This window comes from Conger conger, chromosome 1, assembly GCF_963514075.1.
Source record: "Conger conger chromosome 1, fConCon1.1, whole genome shotgun sequence".
NCBI lineage: Eukaryota > Metazoa > Chordata > Actinopteri > Anguilliformes > Congridae > Conger > Conger conger.
In genome coordinates, this window is record NC_083760.1 from 24,416,751 (window position 1) to 24,431,217 (window position 14,467).

Consider the following 14,467-nt stretch of genomic DNA (forward strand, 5'->3'; position numbering starts at 1 on the left):
TGTGAGCGAGTGAGCGAGAGAAACTGAGAGAGAGAGAGAGAGAGAGAGAGACTGAGAGAGAGAGAGGGGGGGGGGGGGGGGGGGGGCAAGCGAGAAATACATTTTCTGGGTTTTTTTTTTGCATGGGTGAAATACTCAGTGGCGTCCATGAGGACAGCACGTAAGAATTACTCGCAAATGCTGGAAGGCTATGATAGAATGGCCGAATTAAGCCTAAACGTAATTCTCAGTAGCTTGTGATTTTCTGTAAGCTTTGCTGTAAATAAACAAAATCTAAACATTTTTTTTTATTTTCCATTCGCTTACACGAACAGTACCATTTTCACATGGTCCGTTTGACATTGCTTGCTGCTTCCCATACAGATGAGATCTGAGGACTCACGCACTCCTTGACGTCGTTGGCTGGCTGCGGCTCCGCGCTCCAGCTCAGCACGTATTGCGCAACGTGACTGATCATCCCTCAACCAATCCATCCCCTAAAACTGTGTGGAGGAAAGGGAAAAAGACACACATACATCCAGAGATTCACCTCCTACTCTCCTTTCTCGTCGAGGTACTGAGGGGAGCTTACACGATACCAGGTGCACGATCTGTTTCTGTTCGTGGACCCGTCCCCATCCGCCGGAGATGACTCGTCTGGACACCCAGGATGCAGTTGTGGTGTGTCTGTGAGCACATCGAATCCTCTCGCCTCTGAATCTTGGAACTTCCTCGCTTTTCTTGACTCCAGAGTCGCTCTGAATATTTGGGGAAAAGAGAGAAAAGTCAACCTGCAATGTATGACGATTCAACGGATGTCCAGACGGACTACGGCTTGCAGGATGTGTTTTGTCAACGTATAGCAATGGGAGCTTCTAGAATTGGAGAAGAGGGTTGCCAGTGGATATTGCAAGTCAAGTCTGCAATCAAGCGTATTTCTATAATTATTCACTAGGGAGCTTCTGTTACTTTTAACGCATCAGAACTGAAGAGGTCCTGTTTTTTGGACTCTGATTTATAGGTTAATGCACTGCCCACTCAATTTCTCGGTTTGTTAGTCGTACAATATTCCTTTCCTCCATCACTGTGAATCCATTGCTTGTGTACACCTGCCTTTCCAAACCAATTCTTCAAACCCCGTTTAAAGAACATTACAAATTCCTTCAACCGGAATGAAAAAATCAGCTGGTAATCCGTCCATTTTAATTTGAAATCGATGTTCTTTATTTTAAATACTGAATTCAGGACCTTGATTTATCATCGAGGGCACGGTGTGATTTTTGCCGTGATTCGAGTTCTGCCGTGCAGTGTCTTGCTTCAGGAAGGACCCGTCACCGACGAGCTGGATAGGTTGACATTCACGTAAAGATGGATTTAGTTTTCGGTCTCTTGTGGCTGCTCACTGTGTTTCTGGAAGGCATTTATTGCCAAGGAGTCTATGGTAAGTGATTGTGCAAAGAAATATTCAATTGAATTTTAATGAATACGATCATGACCTTGTAAAAAAGGAGGAAATTCGCTTCCCGATTCTTACACCCGTTCCTTATAAGATGATAACCGCATTTCACTGGACGCATGTACGTATGTCAGCATAATTACTTGAAACCGGCTTTCTGCAAACCACAGGTGACATGTACTGAGCATATTGCCGTGAATACATAGGCTGTCGTTCGCACCAGTGCTGCATGCCATTTGAGCTGCATACAGGACATTGGTTGCAGTTTTAAGGAACATGAACATATTCACGAGTAGGCTACAACACATATTGCACTGTACTTTTAAATCAAATTACGAATCATGGATATTGGTAAATGTTGAAGCATGCTAAAACCTCAATTTTTATTCAGCTTCCCGTCTATCACCATGGAAATCTACCGTGCTTGCATTATTAAAACGAATGTTAATTAGTATTGCAAAGCTGCAACTGCTTGCTGTAGAGTAGTGAATTGAATTTCCTCCTTCGGCGAGGTCGTGTAATTTATTAGGGGTTCTTGTGTCCTAGTGCGGAGGAGACTGAAGCATAGTCATTGTCAGATAGATTAACTCTTTGGATGCATATTTTCTCTGTTTCTATCAACTACAATTAGATTATAGATTGATTCGAGGAAAATGTTGGACTTGTGATTCAGATTGTTTTGAACTAGGAGGGATTCAGTTTTAAAGGTATACGACAGACGCAAAAAAAATGTTTTCAACTAAATCCAAATTGTAGGCTATTTCGAGTTATCGACAGCTATGATGTTATGCCGCACTAACTAATGCCAAGCCCAAATCTGCGATTGAAAGATTTATGTTGCAGCGTGGAAAATAGGTTTGGTTCCTTCATGATAGTGTTTTTTTTTTTTTTTTAAACGATCAAAATTTGGTAACGCCGATTTTGTGAATGGAACGCATGCACGTTCTATTACAAATAATCGATGTCTTTAATTTCAATATTGTATGTAAGGTGAAATCTGCCCAGTGGGCTGTTGAAGCATAGCGCACAAGTGCAACCGGTGTCATAATGATACGCTGACATAGCAAACGCCTGGCGAATCGATTCATTGCTTATTGAAATTCTGGTTATTAATCTTTAGCCGTAGCACACATATGTCATCTAGAAACGGTATAAAAACATCACAGCTGAATCCTGTGCTGTGCGTTGAGGCTGAATGCATTTCGCCAGAGAATGGGTCATGCCACTGACAATATGGTGCTTTGGCAAATAACTCCATTGGTCAGTAACAGTTGAAAAATTGTGATTTGAAACGCTGATTCTTCTGGATAGTACTACTTTCGCATGCTATGCTATAGAATTATGACAAACTGAAAAAAAAAAAATCTTAGACCTCGATACCGCTAGTAGGCATCACTTTGGCTTGTTGATAGGGGTGTGCGTGCTAGAAAGACATCTGTACAATACTCCAATTGACGTCATTTGGGTTTAAAACATGGGATTTAACAACCAAGTAGGTAGAGAAAATAAATGCATGAATTCAGCTGTCATTATGGCGCTGTTATCTTCCCCCTCTTCTGGTGGACCGATGTGCACTTTATTCAAGCGGTGTTGTTTTTCTTTTTTTCTGTTTTCTTTCGTTGATATAGTTTAAACGTATTCACGTTTATTATGTTCTCGTAGTTTCAGGCCTACTACATTTTATTCGATTCATATGTTATGTAACTTAATTATACGACTGTAAGCTGTCTGAAGCAGTTGTAAAGGGCTCATATATTGCTTTTTGAGAATTACCTCAAACACTTTAAAGAACAATTTGGGGATACGATGAAAAAAGCCCACACTTTCTTACCTCAAAGGCAGTCATTGTTAAACTCCTCCAGAGTACATACTGTACAGTACAGCATGGCCCCGAAAATGCTGGGCATTTCACTACGAGGAAGTACGGCATACTAGAGATCTTTTTAAAATTTATATAACCACTAAATTAAAGTTACATGGAGATACATTATTTTGTCACCCAAGTTGTATCATATTTGATTCTTGCTATATTGCTATCTTGTGTAGATAAAAGGTTAGTCAAACCTAAAAATGCTTTATGGTATAGCTATGTGAAAGACAGTGGGCAGTGATGTTGACATAGACTGTCATTGCACACAGTATCAATCTTTTACAGAATGTTGCATGCTATTCATTGAAAACCATACATTGTAAACTACAAGAATGCTCATATTGTCTAATAATAACAACAGAAAATCAAATAGCTGTTGAATCATTGCAGTTTTACAAAAGGCAATACAGTTTCCAATATTTGTCCTTGTAAGTCTGCTCCGTAGTTACAGAATAGTAGTTTAAAGTATATTCCTCAGTTTCCTCGGAGGCCCTGAAAAAAATGGGAAACTTTTTCTACCAAGTAACATTTTTTCTTGTCGTTATTAATCTGGGATGGCAGATGTTTCACTGTGTTAGAGGTTATGAAGGCAAACTCCATGCCCCATCGTTAATGAAAAATTCACTCCCTCACTAGGAGTACACACCCACATTTAATAGGTGGTGAAAATACCTTTTTCAAAGTATGAGCAATAAAAAAAAATGCAACGCAAGCATGCTGGCATAACATCAGACCCTATGTATAATACATTAATTCCAAATAATGACAACAGTCTCAGGTAATAAGATAATCAGGCTTTGTTGTCATTTAGAATACAATTCATTAACAGCTAGTCACCTGAAGACATCCAGAGTTGCAGGTAATGATCAATTATTCAAAGTTAGATTTCATTACAAATTATAGTTACTTATAATTGACATGATGAAGCAATTACCTGTGACTGGACTCATTCCGGTGAATTGATACCTGCTAATTAATTATATTCCAAATGACAACAATGGTTGATCATCTGGTTATATATGATTGTTTCCCAATTTGTGTGTAATGGATTTGACAGCGTAGAAGTCATTCATTTACCTTGGAGACTGCTTGAATATACAAGCATCATATATTCAAAAAATGATTCTGGGATTCACTAGAATAAGATAAAAACACTGGTGGATTTAGTTTCAGCCTGAAAACATATATCAGTGGGTCACTTGTTAAACAGTGATTTTAAAAACTACAATCAAATCAAAGAAGGTGAAGAGCCAAGGTGGTCCACTGCTAAGGAAGTGCATATGGTTGTGGTAAACGTCCAGTTATTCCTCCTAAACAAACATTTGATGTGAGAAATTACAAATGCAGTTGCTGAATCTGTATTCATATTTGATTTGACATGCCTAGTTTGAAAGTTTGATCTGCGTTTTGATCTGCACTGGCAATTTCCATACATTATGTACCTGAGCAGCAGTGGGTAGCACTGCCGCCTCACAGCAAGGAGGTCCTGGGTCCGAATCCCCGTCGGCTGGGGCCTCTCTGTGCGGAGTTTGCATGTTCTCCCCGTGTCTGCGTGGGTTTCCTCTGGGTACTCCGGTTTCCTCCCACAGTCCAAAGACATGCAGGTTAGGCGGATTGGTGAGTCTAAATTGCCCGTAGGTATGAGTGTGTGAGTGAATGGTGTGTGGTGTGTGCCCTGCGATGGGGACCTGTCCAGGGTGTATTCCTGCCTTTCGCCCAATGTATGCTGGGATAGGCTCCAGCCCCCCTGCGACCCTGTTCAGGATAAGTGGGTTCAGATAATGGATTGATGGACGTACCTGAGCACTGCGCTTGTCTTGCACTGCCAGCCTCTCCAAAGAAAATGAATGGAATGCATTGCTTACATGATTAGTATGAGCGATTTTGGAACAAATCTGTTCATATGAGTGGTTCTTGCATGAGGCCCGTTGTTTATATAGTATCGCTCAGTCAAGGATCTATCAGTGAACTCTTACAGTAGTCTGCATCCATACTGTATTACAGCCCATGCCATCACAGCTCCAACCAGTCCACTAGCACAATACAACATGAATGGTACCTCTCACAGCATCTGTGGCATATTCCCCTCCTGCTGTTTTTCTTGAAAAGATGTGTGTTCTTAAAGGAATACTTCGGCATTTTTTAAACTGTATCTTAAGTCAAGTAAGGTAGTTACCATGATCTAAACAAGCAATCAGAATCAGAATACGCCATCGTATTCACAGAGAAAATTGTGAACAACAACTAAAATTACTACAACTACTACCAATTCTGAGGTTTCCTGGATGGCCGCTTTCAAGGTACAAACAAAATTGATTAATGTCATGGATGTTTCTTGATATGAAAACCTCTAAACCTGTGGAGCTGGCAACTTGAGAAGTGCTGCCCCCTCGCATGACACTTACGAGTAAAAGGAGGGGCTATATAAATGCACCAACCTTACCCGTATAGACCCCTGCTCATTTTGCTGCTGTGCTACCATGTTGTGTTGCCTGCTAGCTGTTGCTACATTGCTCAAATTGCCCTGCTCTGGAAATCATACAAAAGCTGCCCTGCTGCCTGGCTCCTTCCACATGCTAAAGCCATAGTGCTGCCTGGCTCTTTCTGCTGCATTGCTGATTTTGTTATGCTGTCGCTCCTGTGCTGCCTAATTGCATGCTATTTCTGCGTTTGATTTAATTATCCTGCTTATTCCCGAATCATGCCTTCAATTACTTGTAGTTACTCCCTGTTGTTTTGGCTGACTTACAACAGGGAGTGATAAGAGGCAGAGCCCTGACACCAAAGTTTACATTTACATTGAACCTCAATAAATATTGCTTAATTCATCATTGTCTGGCTGAAATAGAGTTAAGGTTGAAAAATCAATTGATAAAAGACATATTGTTCTCACTTTGTTAAATGTGAAGGTATTAAATAATTGAACACTGCAATAATTAAGAAATATGTGCTGCAACATTTAAAGTGGAAATCTTACATTTCTGTCTGTTAAATTTGACTATTGATTGTGGTTTACACAGGTAACATACAATTTGCAATTTTTTTTTCAGATCTGGTTTAAAAGATAAAGGAGAATTCTATTTTTGTCCATCTCCTCTGCTAACCATTTCCTGCACTTAAGCAGTTGGGCTTAAGCACTTATCCTTCCTCTGGTCCATGTATTAGTACTCTTCAAAAAGACTACATGATTTGAACTCATTCATAATGCTGACTTTTATTAATTGTATTAATTTTATGAATGCAGCTAATGTTTTTTGAAATAACAACCCGATACTTAAGTCTCAGCTTCCCTTCACCCACGGAAAATACGATTTCACGTTATATATTAATATGTACACCCACATTTCTAATCATTAATTACAGTATTGCTGTGAACCTGGCCTGAATAGTTATAACAAGAAAGCGTTTGTGTGATCACATACACTAAGTCATAAGACTTGTTCCATCACCATACATCTTTGATCAGCATGTATATGTCCTTATCTTAAAAGTTTAGTATTCAGTTAAGATCAAGACTGAAAAATAGGGCAACTACAGAGTTTTAATGAGCATTGCAAGGAGAGATGTTCTGTCAATGTCAATGTTCCACGGTAATAGTGATACATATTCAAGGCTAATATGAACATTTAACTTACAGTCTAACAACTGATTTTTAACTGAGAATTTTTTAATACTGTGTTCCACATTTAAATGATTAGGGCTTCTTTGGGTCATTCCTGGGTGGCTTTCCCGATATCGTTAGATCTTAGGATTAACAAGTGTGTTTCCAACGTTCTTAAGCAATGAACATTCTCCCGAATGGGTTTCCCGAACACAGTCATTAGACGGCCTCTTAAGATGAACTTATCGAAGAGCATCTTTGCAAAGCGTATTCCTGCAAAGGCAAGAGTAGTTGATAAATCAATGTCGAAATGAGCAAACTTGTTTTTAGCCAATCAACACAGAAGAATGACCTGTTTAAAATGTGAGAAGATATTGTGTCGTCATTAAACTACCATTTTGATTTCAAAAATCATTTTATGATATTTTAGGCAACTAAATAAAACTAATATTAAAACAAAAAAATCCTAACTAAATAATTATAGGCATTTCCCCAAACATAACCCACCCTAGGCGTCATCTGTGAAGTGGTCTAGTTGTTTAAAATTTACCCTGATTGCAGCATTAAATCTCACAACATTATTGCGTCCTTTACGTTAAGAGGCTTTTGGGAAACCCACCCAAGATTATCTGGTTTTGGTGTTGAAGTCTGTAGATTGAATGCTGTAGAAGAGAGGGATGCCAAATTCAATCCTGCCCTTTTTGAAATTTATGGCATCAGTTGGCATCTGTTCAATGTCATTTCAAAGTTGCTTGCACCTTCCCTGTGCCGCAAAAACAAAGTGATCTTTTCTGGGTTAGGATCTTTCCTTAACATAACTTGTTATGTGTGTTTTCTCCCTTTGTGAAGTCCTTTGAGAAACGCATTGCACCACATTGTTATCCAGTGTAGTTTGTGACAATTAGGCAATACATTGCTTCCAAAACAAATATGGAAATGCACTTGTGATAGGAGCAGTTGATGAATTATGAATTATGTGCCCAAATCATAATAACTGTATTACAAGCAGTGTCCGCTTTGAGTACTGATGGGTTTGTATCCGGGCAGACTAGATATCGTAATGTCATACAACACAAAAAAACATAAATTTATATGGAGCCAGGGTTATAGTCTGTAAAATACCACAGTTAATTGTATATATTCTTTAGAATATATGCTTTTCCCACTTTTGTTTAATTTAACAGGAATAAAGTGGAATAACCAGAATAATGTGGAATAACCAGAATAAAGAAATCTTGGGAAATGTAATTGCTGTATTCTATATGCCCCATCCGAAAACAAGCATGCCCACAACAAGCTAAAGCTAAAGTGATGAGTTCAACATGCATATTGAGACTGTTTCATAATCAGTCTGGTCTCACACTAATTTGACGACCGGTGACTGAATAGTCTGACCACTGAAATGAACCCTAACCCTTGACCCTAATCATAACCTCTGTTGTTGCAATTTTTTGCCATTTACCCACCGATTATGTCTAAATATATATAATTTTCTATCTATTTTATTTCTCCCTGCAATTGCAGAATATCATCATGGATTGGCATACTAAGATTCTGTATATGTGAACTGATTTCCAGGGCAAGAAAAATCGGTGCAATATCATTTTATAAACATAATTTTGTTTGACCAGACAACTTAGGAAGTGATACTGCTAAAGAGAATTTGGGAAAATATCTCATTCAAGCATACACAATACAAAATTTTTTTACCACCATTTTCTCAGCAGTTTATCTTGTCGTTTTTTACTCCCACTGCCATTTTCCTGGGTGATGTTGAAGCCTCTGCTAAAAGACATGGCATTTCTCAAGGGACTTCTTCATGGCTAGTTCAGACGTTGAAGTCCAAGCTATTCAAATGCATTCTGCCTGTGATAGCTGTAGTCAGGGTAGTACTCTGTAGTCTGGCTCTCAGCGCCTCCTCCATCAGCTTCCTCATAAATTCCCATGGACCGAGACCCTCTCATTCCCTTCCAGGGTGAACCATATTAAAATCACTCTCTTAGATCCCCCACCTGCTTACTATTCTGCAATCCGCTGGGGAGGAACTGCTGATCTTTGTCCAGATCCAACTTAAGTACAGACAAGGAAATTCATTCTGTCTCGCCTCCATGTTTTGATTTGCTCTACTTGTTCCCCCTTTCTTCTTTCCTGGAGGATTACTCTTAAGTGCATGCTGTTGGCTCAGTTTCCTCTTGGTGTCTGCACATTTTGTACATCCATATGGAACATACCATCCCAAGTGTTAGCTTCAAGAAATTAATCAATTAGTTGTATGGACCTTTGAACCTTGTTGTACTTCATGGACAGTGCTCTTGATGCAGTATCTTTTGGATTTCCAAAATAATTTAGGCCGTCGGACAGGGTTATGTTCGACCTCTGCTTTTTGAGTAGATTTTCAGATTATTTTCTGCTGAATGTCTCAATGGCGGGTGGCCAAAACGGATGACAGGTGCATTGTCATCATATGCAATCTAAGACATGATCTCATAAGCCCCGCTCTTTAAGCAGGACACCACACTGCCATCTGTAGACATCTGCGCTCACATAAAGGACGCTGCTACTACTACTGACATCACCGGCAACCACGTTGTCAACATCTGCGATCGCAAGTCATATTTTTTATCTGTTTGTATGAGCACAGGCGTTAATTGATGGGATTATTGATTTATGGCAGACTGCATGGTTTACGGCTGTGGCTTGAGGGCAGCCTGTACAGCAGAGTGGCTTTCCTCGGTGAGGGTGGAGTGGAGCCACAACATTACCCCAACGTCTCCGCTGTGAGTTATGGGTCATCTGAAGATCTGACAGCTTGTTTGGCAGAGGTGCTGCTTTGTGTGGCCGAATAATATTGCTGGGATATGATTTGATGGACAGATGGAAAGGTTTTATCTAGCTGGTGCACAATTCTATGGTTACATAGCAACCGTTGTGTGGCTTTGACAAATTCGAAACCAAATGTTCAGGGATCACTTTGTCCCCAAATATTTTGACGGAAGCTTTAAAATGCCTGATCCTTTGTGTTCCTACCAAACTTGAAGATTTGGAAGCGTATTACGAAATAATTCATAAAAGTACCTTGAAGTCTCATTGACAGTGTGGAATCAATCAGGAGAAAGGCTACTTATCTCTGGAGCGAGTAATGCTTAAATAGCATTGACAAGCAAGAGCACGGCTATGGTATGGCAGTGACAGTGATGCCTTCAGAAGTCTCAAAGCTGAATGCTAAACACCACAGGCAGTAGGGACTGCAAAACAAATATTCTCCCCACACTTCAAAAGTATGACAAGATTTTATCTTTAAAGTTCATCTTCTCATTTACTTAGTTATTGAGCAAAAGCCAATGTTTATATTATACCACATACACGATCAGATGTATACTAAGAAATTGGCACTGGATCAAAGCAATTTTGTATCTTTATTTTGAATTAAATTACTGGTGTAGCGGTTTGGAAACTGCACTCACAACTCGGTTCATATCCCAAAAGGGAATTGCTTCAGATGTTACAGTAAGTGCCTTATCCATGAACAAGGTAGTAAAAAATACTAGTATACAGTATATAAATTGGTTTGATTATGGGTATCTGGGAATAAAATAAATGATCAGTGGGTCTTATAATACATTTACTAATCATTATGTTTTTTAATGCAGAAACAGGTTTGAAGTGTTATTTGGTGATATAATGCAATCAAACAGATATGTGTCAAAAAATACAAGTTTTCCTGTGCATTCTCTGGACCATAAATGATGAATGCATGTATCATTTTTTCATGTATCATTTTTTCATGTATCATTTTTTCTTTTAAGTTTTTATAATTCATATGTAACTAAATCAGCCATATGGTTATTGTACATAGCACACATATTCTACCAGAGAGATTGATGTTCTGTTCAGCTTTAATTCATAAAGCACTTATTTGGATTTGAAATACACATATTCCAGTACATTTCATTTACATTGGTGTTTGATCAACTTTATATTTTTTGCAGAACATTAACCTTTGCAGTTCCATCATTTGCATAACCCGTGTAATAGGATACAGTAGTACCCAGTAAAATGATTATGACCTCAAATAAAAATATGCTATGCTCAACCTATCTTGAGTAATTCGATCGTCAAATATCAGATTTTATGTTTAACGGTGCTCTACTGTGAGTATTTTGTTCAAACATTTTTTTCTGAATTATCTTAAAAACATCCCCTTAAAATAGTTTCCATATAGTAAATGAATGCTTTAGCCCAAATCTTTCTCACTATTCACAGATTGTTGACCATTTTCTCAGTATTACCAAAGGACATTATGCCTAATAAGGTCTAATAGTTACAATTGCTGCTTCATTCAAGCATCTCCTGATTGTATATGTAATATGTGAGCAATGTGGAATTCTGTAGGTTTAGTCTGATGTATTCCAGAATTTGTGGGACACAATGGCATATAAGTCTTATGAAATATATTTTATTACTTACACATCCAGGATAAAGTCTTGTGCATGGATGATAGAGGATGTGTCACCTGTATTCATTTGAGTATTTTCTTATCATTGACTGACTGGACATATGGATCTCATTTTGAAAATGATCAATAGGTGGCTTTTTGCTGTGGATTAGGTGATATGAGATATATTTCTTTGATTCTCACTTTGGGACAGAAAAACACATCCTAAAATTGGTAGGAAGCCATTTAAATAATTGCGCTCCTTATCAAATATAAACATTGCAAAGTTGATGTTGTCCGTACCACATTCTTCCAACCACTGACCACAAGACCTACCATTTCAAAATGTGTCCGAAAGTTTCAGTCCATGCTGAACAGAAATAATGTTGTGGTTGAGCATAACATGGACCTGAACCATAAATCATACTGTATGATAGATTTGTAGCTGCCAATTTTTAACCCTCTTTTGCGCGTTAGTGTGGACTGAACCCCCAGTCATCTATCCTTTCTGACACTCAGTAAGCTTAATCTCCTTTACAGCGCAATGAATTGAATGGAGTCAAGCCCATTCTCAGGTCCCAACATTGGAAGATCTATCAAAGGGCACATCCAAGGACATGAAGTGGCAACAAGAGGTCACTGAAACAAATACCAGACTGATGGTGGTAGCTAAGAGCCACCATTGTTCCTTTAATATGCAACTGCAGGAGATGAACAGTAGCGTGACACTTCCATTTGTACCTCCATTTGTGGATTTCTGCTTCCTTGTTGTCCAGTAGTGCCTACTAGCTACTCTACTAGCATACTGACCTACTGGAAGATGCGTACAATGCCATTACTTAAAGCTTGTGATGGGATTTGAGGCTTCTTATAAGAGGGAATATGACAGAATTGTATTGTGTTCTTTAAACTGGGCTTTCTGGGCCAGCTGACATTCCAGCCTGATCTCACGCTAATTTGACGACCAGTGACCGAATGTTATGACCACTGAAATCGGCCTCTGTGTTCCGAAATCTGAACATCTGCCCCTAGCCCTTGAAGTTATCAGTACATTCTAATTCCCCAACCAAATCTGAGGTACTGGAACATTACGTACAAAGCGTTTTTGTGTCTCAGTCTTGTTAATGTTATATCTTAAGCCCACAATTTGTTTGCCGTTTTCCCATGGATTATGTGTAAATACATCTATTTTATATCTATTATATTTCTCCTTACAATTTCTGAATGTCTTAGTGGGGTAGCACTTATCCAGGATTTGGTATATGTGAACCGATTTCCAGGGAATGAAAAATCAGTGCGAGATCATGTTGGACATTCTCCCCTTGCATTTTATTCAAAAAACATAGATGACCAGGTGGAATCCTGCATTTAAAAATTCCATGCCAAAAAATAACTAATAGCTGGAATCTGTGTGTAGACAGGTAGAGTCAAGGTGCATTATTACAGGTTTTTTATGGTAATGGAATTTTAAGCCAGTGTTTTAAGATATGGGCTAAGTAGAGCAAACCAGTTCTGTCAGAAATAGAGACAGAATGAGATGTTCCTGTGCTCCTTTTTCCATTTGATGATTTGTTTGGGCATTTAGAATTAAAATATAGGGAATTATCTTTGGCAAAAATTCAATAATTTTATTCATCTGTGGATTCAACCCTTACTGTCCCCCAAACCTGTTGTAATCTTCGCAATTCCAATGAGTAGATTCATCCCTGACATGTTCATTAATTTACGCATGTAATATGATATCCCTTGTGTGAATTATGCTTGGGGGAGATATCTCTATAGAACAGTAACAATGTGAAATAAATTGCATCATGATAATAAATTGGATTGGATTGGATTAATGTTTAATCTTTTAATAACATGGTCAGGAAGTTGTATGCTCTTGAATGCCGTAGTCATTACAATGACCCATAAAGTTGCACTGAAAATCCTCAAATAAAGCTAAAGCAGATACTGTATTGAGTAATTCTGCCCCAAATGCTTGTGCAAATGTACAACAATACGGGCTCAGCTGAAAGTGTCCAAATGATAATGAGCCTGGCTTCACAGATGTTCACAGGTGCACTCACTGAAGGGTGCACTTAAGTTTCTTTCCTTTATTTAATTTCATGAGCAGTTGTTTTCATGTAAAAATAACTTCGCTGCCAGCCTTGAGTACAGCATTTGTCATGCAGTATTAATGGCCGGCATTAACACTCACATTAAAGGTGCCCTACAAGCAAATGGCCATGAGAGAATGCCGATTGTCTCCAAAGGCCCATTGAATCCTATTCTTGGGAACAATGTTTCTGCAAAGCACACTGCAGTCATTACCCAATCGATATTCTGTAATAGAGAACCATAAATGCGGTCTATTCCTTTTCACAATGATGTGTGAAACACAGGCATTCTGTTCCAGAAAATTATTTGGTGTCAAAGTAATGTTCATCTTAAATTCACAAAATGCAATACTTATAGTTATTTTAAACTGCAAATCCATCCATATTTATGCAAACAGAAATTGCACTGATTTGCAACAACATAATAATAACATTTACATAAACAATCTATAACTGTAATTTGACCCAAGTGACTCAACAAATGATAGTAAAAGGGAAAAAAAGATTCCTTCTAAGAAGGAATCTTCCTTCAAAGTCAATAACAGGAAGTCCAAAAACTTTCTTTTGCATTGGCAGTAGCCAAAGTTAGCACAAGTTCATGTAAAAAATGACAAAATGTGAATGAATTGATCACTCGCATTTAATTCAGTTTAATTTAATTTGATTTGTATAACATTTTCCACAGAAGACTGTCACAAAGACACTTTAAATAATAACAGAAGAAAGGAAAAAATGGGAATTACCAGCCCTTAGCCCCCATATAACACATGAGGCAAAAAGCTCCATAGTGGGGAATAAAACTCTCAACCAGTGGTGAGGAAAAACTCTAAGAAATTGTTTGAGTTGGTAACAGTTGAGCTAGTAAACTGCAGTTCAGAGGGGAGGCGGGGGATGCATCTGTAGCTTCGACACAACTGAGTGACATATTCTGAGCCTTTTAAAACATTATAAGTTAAAAACATAATCTTACTAAATTTAAAAGGCAGCCAATGTAGAGTTTTGAGCACCAGACTGATATCTTCACTTT

General features: G+C 38.5%; 1 protein-coding gene across 1 annotated transcript in view; it reads left to right on the forward strand.

The window, feature by feature from the left end:
- Positions 1 to 1,264: 1,264 nt before the first annotated feature.
- mdga2a (MAM domain containing glycosylphosphatidylinositol anchor 2a) overlaps positions 1,265 to 14,467 on the forward strand; it is a 246,608-nt gene continuing 233,405 nt past the window's right edge. The window contains exon 1 of the mRNA XM_061247358.1: positions 1,265 to 1,420. Coding sequence (XP_061103342.1) covers positions 1,348 to 1,420 — 73 coding nt within the window. The 5' untranslated portion in view covers positions 1,265 to 1,347. The remainder of the gene's footprint in view (positions 1,421 to 14,467) is intronic.